This window comes from Lissotriton vulgaris, chromosome 3_1 (assembly GCF_964263255.1).
Source record: "Lissotriton vulgaris chromosome 3_1, aLisVul1.2, whole genome shotgun sequence".
In the NCBI taxonomy this organism is placed as follows: Eukaryota; Metazoa; Chordata; class Amphibia; order Caudata; family Salamandridae; genus Lissotriton; species Lissotriton vulgaris.
The window spans coordinates 711,479,280-711,499,536 of NC_141689.1; the positions used below are offsets into that span (position 1 = coordinate 711,479,280).

The 20,257-nt window shown below is 42.0% G+C and overlaps 1 protein-coding gene across 2 annotated transcripts in view; it reads left to right on the forward strand.

Annotated features, from left to right (window-relative positions):
* CAMK4 (calcium/calmodulin dependent protein kinase IV) overlaps positions 1–20,257 on the forward strand; it is a 1,210,775-nt gene that overhangs the window by 814,851 nt on the left and 375,667 nt on the right. For both annotated transcript variants that reach the window (XM_086961011.1, XM_086961012.1), the window contains exon 5: positions 11,187–11,259. In XM_086961011.1, the coding sequence (XP_086817137.1) occupies positions 11,187–11,259 (73 nt within the window). The remainder of the gene's footprint in view (positions 1–11,186; positions 11,260–20,257) is intronic.

The following is a 20,257-nucleotide window of genomic DNA, read 5'->3' on the forward strand; positions in this document are numbered from 1 at the left end:
TCCTCTTCCTCACAACCATCTCTTCCTTTCATAGCCATTACTACAGTGTTTTCACTACTTGCTGCTTCCACTAACAAGCTAGTGCTCGCTGTAGCAAGGGGTGCCTCTAAAATGGTAACCGCATTGTGTAGTGACCAGGGGTTATCGATCCTTGCTGCCTGGCTCTCTGGCTCTTCCCCTTGATCTATTGGTATTAGATTACCTCCTGCAGCCTCCTTGCCGGCTTGACTGATTGTTGCGACCCCCCCAGGCTCCAGTGTAGCCCATACTGAAGTTTTCTTTCCCTGCTCCCTTTTTCTGCTTTTTTCACGCTTACCGGACAGCTCTCCCTTCTTGCCACCGGATTTGCTGTCAGTAGCCTCTCTTCATGGTTGGAGAATCGCAGCAGCAGCAGGGAGAGTCGCTTGTTGTTTCCCACCATTGCTGCGGGTGGCCATAGTCATCACTCCTGCGGTCTTCTGTCTGATTTCCAATCCAGCAGTCAGACTGTACAGGTTCTGTACAGTTGGGGCCACCACCACCGCAGACATTACAAGCTGACTGAGAGCCTCCCAGGGGCTGTAGCTGATTCCAGCCTTTCAGTGACGGAAGCAGCCTTGGCGTTCTGCTTCTTTAGTCCTTACACTGGGTAATCCAGGCACCTCATAATCACAGGTAAATCTCTTCCATAATGCGGTGAGTTAAATCAAGAGGGGAGAGAGGTAAGCGATGTCCTCACTCAGAAGCCATCTTGCGAAGGGAGAGATATAAGGAAGTACGTAATAAACTTGCTGAAATGCTCCCTCCCTGAACTATCCTCCTGGGACTGGGACAAGGAGGTTCAACACATTCATTGGTTTCCCTGACACTGTCAAGACAAACATCCAGTGAACTGGCTTGATCCCGTGCAAGACAGGTCTATTTTGGGAACTTTCTTTTACACCAAGCAGTTTATGATTTAGCATGACCTAACACCAAAAGAAGTTTTGAGGGTATTTCGTTTTTCTCCAAACCTGACTTTGTTCATGATACTGTAGAGGGGAGATGGCATCTCAGACAACTTATTGCCCCTTTTCAAGGAGCAGGAGTGGTGGTCTTCCTACAAAATCCAATCAGGCTGAAAGTAGCAGCCAGTAGGGACCAGATTCATAGTTTAACTTCCGAAATTCAGGCTCAGACTTTTTGGATTATATTTTAGCTGGAGGGGGTCCAGCAGTAAAAAATAAGACCGAATGAGGATTACTGTACACTAGAAGTTTGTTGTTTGTGATGGACTTATTGGTTGAGTTTATTGGGTAGTTGGTGAAGAGGGTAGGGAGGTGGAGGGTTAGGGTGGAGTGGCTACAGACGTCCTCAATTAGGCTCACGGCTGAGTCTAATTGCCTAGGTTTTGGTGGTGGAAGGGGGGTGGTAAGAGGTCAGGAGGGGGGTTTATAGGCTGGTGATATGAAGAAATGGCCCAAGTTTGCTTTTTACTATCTATCTGGTAATAAATTGGGGAACTCCTATTCGGAGCAGTGTTGAATATCTGTGTTTTCTGACGTGGGATAAAATAACAATCACCTCTTGGCAAACTCAAAGTGGCTACCTTTAATATTGTTGGAATCAACGATGCCAAAAAAGGCAGAACGTTTCTGTTGTGTTACAAATGCTTGTAGCAAATATTATACGTCTGCAAGAAAAACACATTGATGGGACACAACAGCACTTATTGAAATCATTGGGGTATAAGCTAATCAATGCAACAATACAAGGTTCAAAAGTACAGGGTGTATATATTTTGACCAGAGGAAGCAGGGTTCAATTTATAAGGACATGGTCCAATACGTTTGGTCATTGGGTTATCATAGAGTGCCAGCTGAGCTCAGGAGGGAAATTGACACTATGCAGACTGTATGGGAGTAATTGTGATGACCCCTGTTTGTTTGACCTAATCTCCAAGGAAATTGCTTTATGGCCTCTCCCTATCATTTTATAGGGAGATTGTAATATTAACCTGCCAAGTGATTGGTCCTTGGAGGAGGGGTAGGGTTATTCTGGTAGGAGACCAAAGGTGTTCCAGGCGTTGAAGGGTCTGTATCAAGCTCATGGTTTGGTTGACTGCTGGCATTCTCTGAAACCTCTGGACCCTGGGTTTACTTTCTTTTCCTATCCCCATATGTTGCATACTAGACTAGATTACATATTTGTATCCAATGCACTAATGCCTGGTTGTTTTATGGGGAAACTACCAGGGGTTTTATCAGATCATAATCCACTTGTCCTAGAATATTATTGAATATTGCGCACATATGAGGCAATGGATCACCTTATTTTTGGGCGATAATTTAGGGAATACTTCAATTGAGATGTTCTGGGGTGCTATGAAGGTGGGTATTAGGGGGAAAACTCTGAGATTTTCACAAAATTATAATAAACGTATCAGACAAATATTTAAGTATTTACAGGATAATCTGGTTGTGGCCAAAGAGGGTCTGGTACCAGATGTTCAGGGGAGAGGGGATGTGGAGGTAGAGCAACAGCGGGTGGCAGTTGCCAAGTCCCCTATTGCCGAAGTTCTGGTGAATAAAGCTATGGATAAGCTAACAACCCAGAGGGAAGCCGCCTATGAATTTAACGAGCAGATTGGTCATCATCTAGCAATCTGGACTAGGCAACAAATAATGTCCAACCATAAACAAGGAGATCAAAGATCCTTTTCTAGGAAGGTCGAATTACACACCCAGAGTCGATTAGGGAAGTGGTTAAGCTGTACTATCAAATTCTTTATACGGAAGATAGCGGGCTGGAACAGAGCTACATTAGTGATTATCTTGATTCAGCCCCATATTTGAAGTCTGCTTCTGAGAATCAGGAGAAATTCGATAATCGCCCCAATGGGTTAAGATCTTATTGTCCATAAATAATTTAGCAATGGGGGGAAGCCGCTGGAACAGATTGTATCCCAACGGAATTTTAACCACGTATTTTCCTTTCAATTAAAGGCAGATTAGAGCAAATTTTTTAAACATATTTTTAACGGTGGGAGACCCCCTGCTCATGGTCTTAAAATAAAATAGTGGTTTAAAAAAAATTAATCCCCTCTCAATCTGGGCTCATATCACTTGATAACTTTGATAAATGGTGACTCCAGATTTATTCAAAAGTCCTGGCCATGCGGTTTGCACCCATAATTCATAAGATCATTTTGTTGCAGCAACATGGGTTTATCCCAGGTAGATCTACGACTGTTCATATCTGGAGAGTTATATCATTGCTTGATATTACTAACAGGAGACTCTATTTAATTCTGAGAAAGCCTTTGATAGGGTCTCCTGGTAGTATTTCTGGATTGCAATGTCAAAGATTTGGACTTGGCGATGGTTTTATTCAGGCAGTCAAAATGCTATATGTTGAACCAACAGCTAGGGTTATGATGAATTATATGCTATCTAAAAGATTTTCATTCCCACAAGGAGCTAGGCATGGATACCCTTGCTCTCCTCTGCTATTTGCGATCTTTATTGATCCTTTTATACGTAGATTGGAGCGCAATGATCAAATTCCAGCAATATGGTGTCAAAATGTGGCAACTAAGACTCTTGCTTATGCAGATGATATTGCCCTTGGATCACTGAAATAATATCGAGTGACAAAATATCGACCTTCAAGAATATCGTTGACAAAATATAGACTGTCAAAATATCGACTTTCTATGTACAAACAGGTAAGTACAAAAATATTGAGTTTAAAATATCGTTTACAAAAATATAGTTGTAAAAAATATCGACTTTACTAAAAACAATGTTAAATTAAATTAATATTAAAAATTAATTACTAAAATATACTTAAAAATGCTTAAATTAACTTATAATAATTAAATAATTAATGAAAGTAAAAAAAAAATGTTTTATCATATTTCTTAAAACATATATATAGTAACAAAATATAATTAAATAATAGACAATATTATTAACGTACTATAACAAAATTGTAAAAATTACTATTCCCACTCCAAAGAGTGCAAGCATAGGGTAAGCGTTGGATAGCGTAGGGGTTAAAATGACTATTCCCACTCCAGTGGGTGCAACAGTAGGGAAAGTGTTGGATAGCGTAGTGGTTAAAATTACTATTCCCACTCCAAAGAGTGCAACAGTAGGGAAAGCGTTGGATAGCGTAGGGGTTAAAATTACTAATCCCACTCCAGTGGGTGCAACAGTAGGGAAAGCGTTGGATAGCGTAAGGGTTAAAATTACTATTCCCACTCCAAAGAGTGCAACAGTAGGGAAAGCGTTGGATAGCGTAGGGGTTAAAATTACTGTTCCCACTCCAAAGAGTGCAACAGTAGGGAAAGTGTTGGATAGCGTAGGGGTTAAAATTACTATTCCCAGTCCAGTGGGTGCAACAGTAAGGAAAGCTTTGGATAGCGTAGGGGTTAAAATTACTATTCCCACTCCAAAGAGTGCAACAGTAGAGAAAGCGTTGGATAGCGTAGGGGTTAAAATTACTAATCCCACTCCAGTGGGTGCCACAGTAGGGAAAGCGTTGGATAGCGTAGGGGTTAAAATTACTGTTCCCACTCCAAAGAGTGCAACAGTAGGGAAAGCGTTGGATAGCATAGGGGTTAAAATTACTATTCCCACTCCAAAGAGTGCAACAGTAGGGAAAGCGTTGGATAGCGTAGGGGTTAAAATTACTATTCCCACTCCAGTGGGTGCAACATTAGGGAAAGCGTTGGATAGCGTATTGGTTAGAATTACTATTCCCACTCCAGTAGGTGCAACAGTAGGGAAAGCGTTGGATAGCGTAGGGGTAAAAATTACTATTCCCACTCCAAAGAGTGCAACAGTAGGGAAAGCGTTGGATAGCGTAGGGGTTAAAATTACTATTCCCACTCCAGTGGGTGCAACAGTAGGGAAAGCGTTGGATAGCGTAGGGGTTAAAATTACTATTCCCACTCCAGTGGGTGCAACAGTAGGGAAAGCGTTGGATAGCGTAGGGGTAAAAAATACTATTTCCACTCCAAAGAGTGCAACAGTAGGGAAAGCGTTGGATAGCGTAGGGGTTAAAATTACTATTCCCACTCCAGTGGGTGCAACAGTAGGGAAAGCGTTGGACAGCGTAGGGGTAAAAATTACTATTCCCACTCCAAAGAGTGCAACAGTAGGGAAAGCGTTGGATAGCGTAGGGGTTAAAATTACTATTCCCACTCCAGTGGGTGCAACAGTAGGGAAAGCGTTGGATAGCGTAGGGGTAAAAATTACTATTCCCACTCCAGAGAATACAACATTAGGGAAAGTAAATCTTTTATATATTATTAAAAATCTAACAATGAATATCTATTAATAATTAATAAAAAGTAAATAAAAATGTTATCTAATAGAATAAATAATATTTTAAAATTACTAATTAACAATAATTATTTTAATTAATCACCTATTATTACAAAATAATTTAACATTAACAATTAATTATTTAATAATTAAAAATTATTTCACAATTATTTCCAAATAAATAACGTGTAATTAATTTTACTATTTAATTAATTATTAATATATTACTTTCCACCCTATGCCCCTATAAACCCACAACCCGCTACAGAAATTAAATTAGTAAAATTTACATAATTACCAATGAATCAATTATTATAAATGATTTAACAATTATAATTAAATTAATTAACAAATATACATTAATTAACAATTACTAATTACTATCAATTACATATTTAATTATTTTTTATTAAATTACTTCCCACCCTATTCCCCTATAATCCCACAACCCGCTACAGAATTAAATTAATACAATTTACATAATTACCAATTAATCAATTAATAATAGTTATTTTCCAATTACTATTAAATTAATTAACACAAAAAAATAATTAACAATTAATAACAAATTACTATCAATAAATAAATTTACATATTTAATTAATTATAATTAAATTACTTCCCACCCTATTTCCCTATTATCCCACAACCCGCTACAGAATTACATTACGCAATAATTATAAAAATAAAAATCATTTAATAAAATTATTTTTTACATTAATACACACTTTTCACACATATTATAACATAAAAATACACTATAATATGTTATATATTATTAAAAAATCGATATTTTTTACTATCTATATTATATACTTCGATATTTTAACTATCTATATTTTTTACAGTCGATATTACTTCACTTACCTTAAAAACTATATTTTTGTTGTCTATATTCTGTCCTGTCGATATTTTGTCCAGTCTATATTAAATACTCGATATTATGTCCAAACGATATTTTGGACTCGATATTATGTCTGTGCACCATTGCCCTTGTTACACTGGATCCAATCTCTGACATTATGGTAATTGAAGAAGAAGCTAGATGCTTCGGGTACATCCCCGGCTATGCCCTGAATAAAGATAAGACCCAGATCATTATTAATTAAAAAATCAAGATGTCAGATAGCCAGGTTGTGGAGAAGGCAATATTCCTGGGTGTGAGCCTATCCGCTCATTTAGACAATGTGGTTAGCGATCGTTTGGAACCCTTGTTGGGTAAAACCAAAGAAGTTAAACTATTTACATCTATCCATAGGCGGTAGATGTGATGTAATTAAGATGCTTTTTTCCCTAAAATGTTATATTTCTATAGGGCAATTTCTCTAGAGTTTTCTACACAAGGGTTTAAAATAATGGAAAACTTATTTTCTCGTACTCTACACCTAGACAAGCCTTCTAAGTTTCTCTCCTTACCTAGGGAGCAAGGGGGATGGGCTTTACCAAATTTGAAACTATATGACTGGGCTACTACTCTGATTTATAGTCGAGAGCTGCTACATGAAAAGTACAGGAATGGTAGTGGTGCCTTCGCCATTTGAGCTTGTGATGGGAAAAGAGGCTTGGGATGTTTTTGGTGAAAATTGAATGACATATATTATTTTAAAAAGTACGTATTAAGACTCTATATAGTGTATTTAAGGTATGGATAAAACATGCAGAGTTTTAGGAATTGGCAGATTATCTTTTTATACACCCCTATCTAATAATTTTAATCTTTTTTAGAGATTCTCATATGGATTAGTGATGAGATTGATCGGGTGAGTTGCTTTTTTTCCCTCCTCCGGGTTTCGTTCTTTTGATGAGATGAAAAATAAATTTCATCTTGATCGGAAGGACTTTCTTTAATTCCTTCAAGTGAGAGATTTTCCCGAACGGAAAAGGGGTGGACGGGCCGGGTTTAAGAGAATAGAAGGCATTGAAAGAATTTTAAAAGAAAGAGAAATCTCAATCGGTGAAATTTATAGCTACTTTAATTCTGTCATGCCTGATGATATGGATAAATACTCCCAAAATGGCAAATGAAGGTGGGGATATCAGATAACACATTTATCTATGCGTGTGACTTGGCACAATCCATTTTTATTTCATCTCATCTACAGGCACAGTTTTATAGGACTGTGTGGTCGGCAGGGGGACATTCTGCCCACAATTGACCCTATATAATGCAGATATAGCCCATATCATTGTGACCTGTGATGAGCTAAAATATTTAAAAAAATATAAATATAGATTTTTATCAGAGGTTTTAAAAATCGAGGAAATTCTATCCACAGGTGTAATCCTAGAAATATCCGAGACAAATCCGATGGGAAATGGACATGAATTGGATTTTATCGCAATGACAATTTTAAAGTTTTGTATTGCTTCAGCCTGGCAGGACCCCAGATCACCTGCATTCCAACAATGGCAGGCAAGGCTTTTAGCGATCTATAACTTAGAAAAAGCCATATATAGGCGGAAAGGGAGTCACATACGACGAAAAGGTTTGAGAATCTGGGCTCCCATAACTGAGTGGATACAAGATCAAAGCAGACCATGATAGATTTAAAGGTTTATTATCTTGCTGGTCATGCTGGCTGTTAGGTTTTATTGACGTAGAATGCACTGGTCAGTTTAGGATATAGATATATTTAACTAATGTTTGTTATAAAAAAAAGCAGATCAACCACCTGAGATCTGTGTTTATATCATCAAGAAACTCTGTTATTGTGTTTGACTTGTCACCAGCACGGGGGGGGTTGGTGAAAGGTGGAGTTCCTTATGGATTGCAATTAATAAAGATTATTCAAAAACAAAAAAAGTCAAAGCCTGACTAATATCTCAAGAACTTGCTGTAAAAGTGTTCAATTATCAAAAGAAGACTAAAGTATCTTACAATATTGGTCCTCAAAAGTGGAGGGCATAAAAGGATCTCAATAACCACATTACAGAAAATACAGAAAAGGATTTGATAACTAGATGGTTGGCTTTGATCCTTCTCCTCAAAGATGGAAAAGATTTTCAACATTTACTAAACCCTGCACTAAACTAAAAGAAGGGAAAACCCTATTGAATCAAGGTAGCAAGAAAGGTGTCAGCATCAGAACCTCTGTAGAAGTTCTAGAAGTAAAGAATCATGTATAGCATGAAACCACACAATTACCGATGTCATTAGAGGTCTGTGCTTCTCCAAGCCTAAAGAGAATCTGAATAAACCCACGGTGGGATCACTAATTAAAATGCACAAAGAACATTTCAAAAACATGATGTCATACACATCATAATATCATATTATGTTTTCCAGTTCCCAGAAAAGAACTTGGCACCTTGAACACTACTCCCATATTCCTGTCTCAGCTTCCAAAGCATCTTTGGTTCCTCCCTTCATCTGATAGTACAAACTGGACCACTTCCTTTGTTCTTCATTAATATCATGTGACCTTGTGTATTGATATTATTTTTCTCTTTGCCAAATCTATTGAATTCTTAAAGAATGGGGTTGCCTGAGAGGATTCAACATATGATTGGCAAGATGACTTGTGAACAACAAGCTGATGGAATTGCACTGAACAAGTGAACGCATTTTGTCATTTCAACATCATGAGGCAGATAGGGAGAGGTACTCAATTACTTGAGGAAATTACCTGCAATACTAAAGTAAGTTACTAAATGGTACCTAGGAAGTATTCCAATAGTCCATGGTGGTTCTGTGTTGAATTTAGAATGTATCAGTGCTATGTCAGGTTTCACACAGTACATTTCAGTGCAGGTTGTTGCTACTCCTGTATATCTGTTCCATCTCTCCCCTGAGTTCAGCAGCCATATCTATTCTCCTTCTGTGGTGTGCTAGTAGTGGCTATTCATGTCACCTCCATGGCAGTGCCAGTCACTGAAAGACATCAGCAGATAAATTACCAGTGGTATACTGGCAGCTATCATGGTTTAATAAGTGTGCCTGAACATCTGCAGTGCTTTACAGATGTATTTCCACAAAAACAAAATGAAAAAATAGATGAACAGTGCAATGGGCGTGAGAATGCATTTTGCAACAAGAAATAGTGCTAAATGAAATAAAACATGAATTGAAAGTGTGAGCAGCCGCTCAAACTCACTAAATGTGCTCTCACTGTAGGATTTATTTTCCCCGAAATTACTCATAATTGCAGGAGTTATTGTGTAATTATCAGTTATTCCACATTGAAGAGTGACACAGAATTATCAAACTAAGTTAGTTTGATTACTTGACTGTTGTTTCAATTATGCTCAGGCCTAATTATATGTTCACATTTTGAAGTAGTGAAGCAGCCAACTGTCAAATGTTATGTTATGTTATCCGGATTTATTGAGCGCACAGATGCCCCAGCAAAGGTCTAGAATATGAAAATAGAATATGTGTGGTCTTAGAGTTCAAAAATCAAACCACCCAGGGAGTGGCGGCCATTCTCGCTTGTGCAACTGTCCATGTACAACTGGACTGGCACATTGTGCAGTCCCCTCAGGCTCAGCCTTTAGACAAACAGCTGCATTTGAAAATTGCAACACGTCCCTAACTTTATGACTTCGCTTGGTGTAAAACACAGCATGCTTCCAAAGTATTACCATCTACTATTTGTATTATTATTGTTATTATGACGATGATTAATATTATTGTATAACTCTATAGCTGGCAAAGCGCGGAGATACCCTTACGGGATTGATTCCTGCGCTATAGAAGAAATTAAAAATAAATAAAATAAAAAATTGTTATTAATATTATTGTATTGTAATCAGCAGTTTTGACATCATTGACATTTATTTTCGTTAGAAGTAGAAATATTCAAGATATTGTTCTTAAGTGAAGAAATGAATGCACGGTAATCTGGGCACTGGAATGATGTGGAAGTATTGATAACATTATTTGTGAGGAAAAGCCAAAATTGTGGAATATGTGGAATTATGCAGCGCAATCTGTAGCTGTATTATTTCATTATTTTGACATTTTAACAACCATTACTAACATCTCTGCAAAGTTGCACCTCATTTGTACCATTGTAACACCTGAATACAGCAACTGAAAGGTGGCCTGTTAATCTGTGCGATGGCGCAGCCACAGCCCAGAATTACATTTGGCATTTTTTGTTTAGTAAATTTTAAGCCAAAACCAAGTTTTGGTACATGTGAAAATGATGCATCAGATGTTGGATTATGTGGCAAATGCAGCAGATCTTTTATGCAGAAAGCTGCAAAATCAGATAGTTGAAGTAGCTCAAAGGATGATAAAATTTTGAAGATTGATTGCTTTAGTAAATTCCGTTTTTATTTAAATTTTATTGGTAAACATACTTTTGCATAATCCCTAACTGAACAGTAGCCTCAAGATTCAGCATTACTGGCGATAGCCCACAGACAGACTCGCTCAATGAGCTTCAAGGAGACAGGGCACAGCCACTGCTGTCATTGTGTTCCTTTGATTTCACCATAGATGCCAATAGACGATTCAGACCGAGAGCCCTATTTTTGGAGCAGAGGATAGCTTTTTTTGTCTGTCTCCCGACTGAAATTGTCTCTGCTTCAATGGAAGACAAAGGGGAAATTTCATTCCCCTGATTTTTTTTCAAACTCCCCCCTTTCCTGTTCTAAAATGTTGACATATATGTTTCACCTATACTCTCACAAATGTGTTTACTCTATCTCCAGTGTGGGTACCCAAAGTCCCCTCATTACCACAGCTCATGAAAGTAGCGCGTTGTGACGTCGTGTGTTGACTGCGTCACTCAAGGGCTGGAACGTTCCATTCCGCCTCCGCTGCTTGTCGACACACTACCAGCAGTGTCTGCATGTCCTTTGACTCCTGCCCCTTCCTTACAGACCCCAGACTGCCCAGAACCGCGCCTCATAACTCAGTGTGAGTAACATCCTTGGGTCTCTTTGCAGGATCGTGGAGAAAGGATATTACAGTGAGCGCGACGCTGCTGACGCTGTTAAACAGATCCTGGAGGCGGTAGCTGTAAGTATTAACAACATCACAAGCTCGCCACCTAATAATCTTTCACTTTCACTTGAGTAATAATATATCTGTCTGCCAGTGTCAAGGCCGCATGTTCGGCAGCGCAGGCTCTGCAGGAGTGCCAGGTTGTGCTATTGTGATTGCTAGCTATTATTGATCGCACACCTCAGGGTACGGGTGTTAGGTCTTATATTGATAGCCACGTCTCTTTACTGTATCTTGGGACTGCAGGCTTCCCTGTACTGGACTGTGCTTAAAGGACTGTGCTTAAAGTTCAATCTTATATATTCTGCACATCTATTGCTTATTTCACACAGGCTAAGTGTGTCAATAACAAAATAGGTGGACACCATGGACATCATTTAACAGTCACAAGGGTCGCAGCTGCGACATCTGGCTCGCCCCTAGCGACCCCTGGCACTGCCTTTGTGACCCCTAGCCTCAGAGGAGGCAAAATCAGTGTCAAAAACCCAGGGGCGGGACCTCATTTCTTGTTTTCTGCTCGTTTTTCATTCTACTAATAGAGCATAATGTTTTATTATTCACTATTCGTGTGATAGAAATAGAGCACACTTAGGGCATCATTAGGATGGCGAGTGGACTTTGTCCGTCCTCCATCCTTTCATATAATGGGACCGCTTGCCATTGGTGTGGGGTCCCGTTGCTCACATTCGGATGCGCCCACCACACTGGCGGGCACATCCTGCATTCTTGACATTGCAGCGGGCGGTGCTCTCAGCACCGCCCTCTGCAATGCCAAGAAGGCATGTCGTGCAGTTCCATACACAACGTGGCAGGCACCGCGCAGTGCCTGCCATGTTGTGCATGGATCTGCAGGGGGGTACCACAGGTACCCCCCATGTGCACCCCTCACCCCGTAGAATCTCTTCGGCTCGCTACGGACCCCCAATAGCAAAAACCGCCTGCCTCAACGCTGCCACGGAAAGGCATTTCCCCGCTAATATGGAAGGTGGTGTCTCCCGGACACCGCCAACAAGTTAACAGCTTTTCCGCCCGGTCGACTCTTTGACCGGGCGGAAAACCGGCGGACGGTCTGTCCGTCCGCCGGGGTCCCCCCTGCCATGGTAATGTGGCGGGGGTAATTGCCAAAGGGGCAGTGGCCATCCACCCGCTATCCTAATGACCCCCTTAGCTTGAACGGGACCTTTGGTGGCAGCTGTGGTAAGTCAAAATGTTTTTAAATGCATTTTGTGTGCATACTTGCCGGTGAGAGTGTGAACATGTGAGAGAGAGCATGTGTATGTGTGAGCAGGTTTGTCTGTTTGTGTAAGCATGAGTGTGAGTGCAAGTAAGTGAGAGTCAGTGACAGGTAGTGAGTGATATTGTGTGAGAATCTGGCCCAGATTTACTATTCTGATACAAGGCAGTGCTACGCCAAAATCTACTAAAATATGGTGCTTTTTTTCTCCTCCTGTTTCTGACACATTAGAGGCAGCCATACGCCAATGCCACACCCTTGCGCCATAGTGCAAGGGTGTATGCGTATTCTGAAGCATAGGATTTGTAATGGAAGGGGCCCCTTCCAGTACAAAAACTATGGACTAAGATTTTTCCCACTTTGTATGTGCGTTGTACAATGGAGCACATATGCCAAGTTGGAAAAACAAGGAGAAATTAATATATTTGTACTTGTTATGCCTGGCTTGAGGACTCATAACGGTTTGGTGCAAATTCCTGTCCACCAATGTTTACAAATCTTTTGGGAGGTTGCATAGGAACACCTATGCACCACCTCTGAAACGCCCCTTTGACGCAAAGTAATGCAAAACATAGCGTAACTTTACGTCACTTTGAGATACGGTTCACAGAAGCTCAGTCCCAAGGTTTCCAAGTTGATTTAATCAGTGGATCTGTCTTCTTTGACGGTTGAGGAACTTCTTATAATATAATGGTTGACACGTTTCGGCCCCCTCCTTTAGGGTGTCCTCAGGACATAACACAAAGAAGTGGATACACATACTCTAGGCCAACTGCTTCTACTCTAAGTGCCCGTCTGAGGAATGGGTCATGAGCAATACCTTTCAGACAAGTTCTTCCGACAACCAGGGTCATTTGGTCCCCCTCATCCAAAAGGGGATCTCAACAATGGCTTTAGATGATTTTGCTTGTAGGACCCAGTACAGGTTTTCTGTATTATTTAGTCAGGCAACACTCGGTGGGGGGTGGATAAATTCAAATTTGTTAGTGCATATCAGAGCAGATTCTCCTGCTGCTTACTCCAGCAAACTTCCTTGTGAAATGAGTTAGTAAACCTTAACCTGAGTGTCAGTAAGTATGAGTGAGAATAAGTGACAATAAGAGTAAACACAAGTGAGTGAGGATGAATGAGAATGGTGTAAGAGAAAGTGTGTGTGAGTGAGTGAATGTGAGTGAGCAAAAACGTGCTGTCATGCTTACAAGTTTGTTGGCTCGTACTGAAGGAATTTAGTGTCTTATAGAGATTACTAAGGCAAAATACTGATGCTGGCATACTTGCAGCACTTCTTAGCATGACAGTCATATGTGACAAAATACTGGCTTTGGCACACTGGGGTTAATTATTGGCATAACGGGCACCAATGGTAAAATTGCCAGCGGTAATTAAGGTCACCGGCGGAAAAATGCTGGCATACTTGAGGAAATTCTTGGTATGTGGACACCAGTGGCAAAATGCTGGTACTTGCGCAATGGAGGTAATTATTAGCAATAAAGAGGTACAAACTGGAATGGGAGGATGGCAACAATGACTGAATTCATACCCTGACATACAGAGGTAATTTCTGTCATACGTGTTACCCATGGTATATGGACGGCATAAATATCAAAATTCAGGCACTGGCATATTTTATGTAATTTTGTTATAAGGGGCACCCACGGAATCCGTGAAACCCGGAACAACTTGCTGGCACTGGCACAATGGATTTCATTTTTAGGTCTCGGCCTGATCCAGCGCATACGCTGGTCTGGCTGAGACATTAAGTAGGCTGCTTGGGAAAGTGCTACTTCCCCAGCGACCAGCTTACCATCACGCGCACAAGCACACGCGAGACATGCACAGCACCTTTTTCATCGCGCGTGCATGCGCACAACTCGAGGTTTTTTAAAATTATTATTTCTTTTCGGCGCGGCCAATGCTTGTTCAATAATGTATGTTCCCTTTTCTACTTTGTGGAGCCCTATCTCTTTCCAAGTACATTGTAATTAGTGCTCCTGGTTGAAGGAATTTCATTTTTAACATTTATAAGTATGCATAAATATAGGTTTTCGGAACTCATTTCTATTTTTGGTCAGTGAAAAAGTTAAGATGCAACTCCTTAATTTGGATATTCAAGTGATGCATCTAGGTTCATACATTGAGGTCAGTTCAATTTTGTTGCACTGAGTAGCCATTTACAATAAAACACAATCACCTGAAACATTGGCTTGTACTCCTCGCGTCCATATCTGCAGCTGCTCGAGCTTCTCCGCAAGATGATACTCTGGGCTGTCTGTGCAGTCAGTGGCCTCACAGGACAGACTACGGAGAGAGACCGACCTCATTCATACATTTTTTTTTATTGGGGAGAGGAGTTGGCCCAACGGGTAGGGTACTCGACCTCAGACCTGGGGAACTTGGTTCTAGTCTCGGTAATGAAGGTAAAAATTCTGTTCAATATCTATATCCGCCCCTTGATCTCAGGTCTACGTCAGATGGGTGTAAAAATCTTCAACTATCCAGATGACATGCAGCTTATTTTCACAATTGACAACTCTGTAGAATCCAAGGATTTCGTCAAGAGGTCCATGCTGTATGTCAAAACTTGGATGAATGAAAATCAACTAAAGCTGAACTCAGAAAAAAACGAGATCATTGTCCCCCACAGTAAACCTGACTGTTGGACTCCAGTAAACCTGACTGTTGGACTCCTGTTGGACTCCCTCTTACTGGCCCCCTGATTTAGGTGAGGCACCCACCCCTAAATCCGTTACAAAAAGCCTTGGTCTTCATATTGATGCTGACCTCTCTTAGGGCACCCAGATTGGCTCAGTGACATCGACATGTTTTGTCCAACTGCTCAAATTGCGCAAAATCACACGTTTTTTCAGAAAGTAGGCCAAATCGCCATAGCCCTAATCCTTTCTAAAATTGATTATGGGAATGTCCTCTACATTGGACTCCCACAATTCCAGAGACATCGCTTGCAGATGATTCAGAATCAAGTGGCTAGAATCATCTTTCTTAAGGACATGCAATGCCAAATCACCCCTCAGCTTTGAGACCTCCACTGACTCCCAGTGGAGCAACGAGCCTTGTTCAAAGCCGGTTTCACACTCTTTAAAGCCATTCAAGATACTGGCCCAAGATTTATTGTATCTTTGATCAATAAACATCTGTCCCATGATCTGGAATGCTTTCCCTGCTTCCTTCAGGCTTGAAGGAGATTATCTATGGTTCAGAAAACTGTTAATGACTTGGCTCTTCACTACGGCCTACAACTAGCTGTCCCTGGCATAACGCTGCATTCATTTACTCACTTTCACAGCGCCAAGGTACCTGTTAGTGTACGTTGCGCTTTATAAATTCCCATGTTACATAACATAACATAACATAACATTAAAAAAAAACATCCTGTGATTTGGACAGGCGAGTAATTAGCCTTTTCCTCCAGCACCTACTTATGTCCTGTCCCAAAACCTGATCTGCAGTGGGCCAGATGCCACACGAGGACAGGTGCGCTGGCATGTCCACTTCACGCAGCCCTGTCCTGATCCAGAAGCCGTCTCCAGCACACTCAAAAGGGCAGATTGTTGGCTCCTGCCACAGGGGGGGACCTTTGCTAATGCCGGTATGTTCACCCCGTCCATGCTGTCTCATTTACTGAGATTGCAGTATTGGAAGGGAATACCCTACAGCACGTTGTGGTAATAATTTTTGGGCTTGTGGTTAAAGCCTGATCTCGGTAGCTCCTCCCTCGCCCTACAGCCCTCTACTCACTGACCCTTCCAGTTCCAGCCTGTCCACCCACTCTGCAATGAGCACATTCCGGGAGAGGCTGATCTGACATTTCCTTCTGAAGCCATGGTTCGGCTCAGTGATCCCGAACAATCTGGCGTCATCGGCTGGCAGAGGCTGGAGGTGTTTGTGCACATGATGACTTTCACCTTTTTCATTTTGAATAGTGTTAACTTTTTGTCCTGGGTCACTTTTCCTACTGTTCCGAAGGATCTTCAGCAGTAAAGTGACTTGAGATTGGCCAAGCCATTATTTTTTTTGATTACCATCACCGCCTTGGCTCTGCCACTGCTAAACTGTTTGTCCTGAACCAAAGGCTGCAAAATGTTAAGTAACTTCATAGTACAGGTGTGTGTTAGAGCAACTTCATCTGTTAAACTGTATACACATTACTGTGTGATGGATCTGTTTTTTTAAGGTATTGTCTAATGCCCATGCCATTTGTGTTTCTGCACATGATGCTAGTACTCTGGACTCGTGCACATAAGATGGACATGGAGTAATTCCCAGAAGGGCCATTGCAAGAGATACGATTTACAAAAGGGGGTGGTGATGAACAGAGTGTCTGAATTGAGCAGACCACTCTTACCCAGTCCAAAGATCAGGGCTTGATCCATCACCGTTATTTATCTCACTGCCCCATCCCAGCTCAGAACCTGGCTATATGCAAATCAGTCTGTCCCTGGCCCAGTGCATCATGGGAAGTTTGGTTTGCCCTGTTCCCATCATGCACTGGGACAGGAACAGACTAATTTGCATATAGCCAGGTTCTGAACTGGGATGGTGCAGTGAGCTAAAAAACGGTGTTGGATCTAGCCCTGATCTCTTGACTGGGTGAGAGTATTCTGTTTAATTCAGAGACTCTGTCCCTCACCACCCCTTGTTGTAAATATTTTTGTCCACCCTAAGCGTGGAAGGGTATACTCAGATGTGAGTCCCTTGCTCATTGCACCATCAGGATTCAAGCAAGCCGGGCCGAAGAGGCTGAAATGCCAGAAACCGGTCCCCGGTAGCTTGTTTCCTTCCCAGTGTAAGAATTGGCTTTTGTAGTTTGGTTTGCCCTGTTCCCATCATGCACTGGGACAGGAACAGACTAATTTGCATACAGTCAGGTTCTGAAACTGGGATGGTGCAGTGAGCTAAAAAACGGTGTTGGATCTAGCCCTGATCTCTTGACTGGGTGAGAGTATTCTGTTTAATTCAGAGACTCTGTCCCTCACCACCCCTTGTTGTAAATATTTTTGTCCACCCTAAGCGTGGAAGGGTATACTCAGATGTGAGTCCCTTGCTCATTGCACCATCAGGATTCAAGCAAGCCGGGCCGAAGAGGCTGAAATGCCAGAAACCGGTCCCCGGTAGCTTGTTTCCTTCCCAGTGTAAGAATTGGCTTTTGTAGTTTGGTTTGCCCTGTTCCCATCATGCACTGGGACAGGAACAGACTAATTTGCATACAGTCAGGTTCTGAAACTGGGATGGTGCAGTGAGCTAAAAAACGGTGTTGGATCTAGCCCTGATCTCTTGACTGGGTGAGAGTATTCTGTTTAATTCAGAGACTCTGTCCCTCACCACCCCTTGTTGTAAATATTTTTGTCCACCCTAAGCGTGGAAGGGTATACTCAGATGTGAGTCCCTTGCTCATTGCACCATCAGGATTCAAGCAAGCCGGGCCGAAGAGGCTGAAATGCCAGAAACCGGTCCCCGGTAGCTTGTTTCCTTCCCAGTGTAAGAATTGGCTTTTGTAGTTTGGTTTGCCCTGTTCCCATCATGCACTGGGACAGGAACAGACTAATTTGCATACAGTCAGGTTCTGAAACTGGGATGGTGCAGTGAGCTAAAAAACGGTGTTGGATCTAGCCCTGATCTCTTGACTGGGTGAGAGTATTCTGTTTAATTCAGAGACTCTGTCCCTCACCACCCCTTGTTGTAAATATTTTTGTCCACCCTAAGCGTGGAAGGGTATACTCAGATGTGAGTCCCTTGCTCATTGCACCATCAGGATTCAAGCAAGCCGGGCCGAAGAGGCTGAAATGCCAGAAACCGGTCCCCGGTAGCTTGTTTCCTTCCCAGTGTAAGAATTGGCTTTTGTAGTTTGGTTTGCCCTGTTCCCATCATGCACTGGGACAGGAACAGACTAATTTGCATACAGTCAGGTTCTGAAACTGGGATGGTGCAGTGAGCTAAAAAACGGTGTTGGATCTAGCCCTGATCTCTTGACTGGGTGAGAGTATTCTGTTTAATTCAGAGACTCTGTCCCTCACCACCCCTTGTTGTAAATATTTTTGTCCACCCTAAGCGTGGAAGGGTATACTCAGATGTGAGTCCCTTGCTCATTGCACCATCAGGATTCAAGCAAGCCGGGCCGAAGAGGCTGAAATGCCAGAAACCGGTCCCCGGTAGCTTGTTTCCTTCCCAGTGTAAGAATTGGCTTTTGTAGTTTGGTTTGCCCTGTTCCCATCATGCACTGGGACAGGAACAGACTAATTTGCATACAGTCAGGTTCTGAAACTGGGATGGTGCAGTGAGCTAAAAAACGGTGTTGGATCTAGCCCTGATCTCTTGACTGGGTGAGAGTATTCTGTTTAATTCAGAGACTCTGTCCCTCACCACCCCTTGTTGTAAATATTTTTGTCCACCCTAAGCGTGGAAGGGTATACTCAGATGTGAGTCCCTTGCTCATTGCACCATCAGGATTCAAGCAAGCCGGGCCGAAGAGGCTGAAATGCCAGAAACCGGTCCCCGGTAGCTTGTTTCCTTCCCAGTGTAAGAATTGGCTTTTGTAGTTTGGTTTGCCCTGTTCCCATCATGCACTGGGACAGGAACAGACTAATTTGCATACAGTCAGGTTCTGAAACTGGGATGGTGCAGTGAGCTAAAAAACGGTGTTGGATCTAGCCCTGATCTCTTGACTGGGTGAGAGTATTCTGTTTAATTCAGAGACTCTGTCCCTCACCACCCCTTGTTGTAAATATTGCAAGAGATACAGCTGCTGTTTCAGAACAGACCATGACGGTCCTGGCATTTTTGTTAGGAAATTCATCCAGACGCATTCAAAGAGAGGGATGCCATCTTTTTATTGGACTTGCATCTCTTGTGTGGCCCACATCTGCATATTGCACCTTTTAAAAACACTGCTTCAGTGACGTAAGTGTTATAAAAAAGGAGGGGGTTTCTATAAGAGCATGTTTTCTTAACTTCCCTAAGATAAAAAAGCAAATGTTGACCTGACTCTGTTTATGGAATTGTTCACAATGGTGAACCACACTTGAATATAATTGATGTCACTTCTGCTCAGGCCCCCTGCCCAATCTGCACACATTAATGTGCCGGCCAGGCGAGAGACCTGGAATGACCCCAGGCCTGCACTGGCCGTAGCGGGCACCGTGCAATCCCCGGTGCGCCGCACGGGAGGGGGCCGGTTTTGGGCCCCTGGGGGCCGATTTTGTTACAGGGCCGTTTTTGAGCATTGGTGCAAAATCGGCCCTGTAACAAAATTGGCTGAAAATCGGCCCTGGAAAAGAGCTCGGCGGCACCCCCAACCCCAAAGCACTTTGCCAGGGCTTGTTTTGGTTCCCAGTCCGGCCCTGAATGACCCCTCCACCCTTTTGGTAAAAGGGGGGTAACAGAGGCCCATCTGCCTCCAGAAAGGCCGCTTAGGACTCACTGGGCCGGTGGCAGCATTACACAGGCCATATCGGTCACCACGCTGGCCCCAAAAGTGGCCCACAGCTGGAACTCTGATACCGACCCAGTGCTCGCCTTACTAATCCGACCCTGCATCAAGGCAGATGTCCATCATGGACACTCCATTTTCCTAATTGCATGAACGATCATTTAGGCAAAATACTATATAGTGGCAGTAGATGTGGAAAACAAGTTGTGAGTGAGCCTATATATTCTACAACTGTTTCCTGTACCTTAGTACTGGTGGTGTTCTTTGTGACTGTTGTTGAGGCTGGCTGTTTTCATGAATGCTAGCCAAACCTACTTGGACTCAAATTTGTTTTT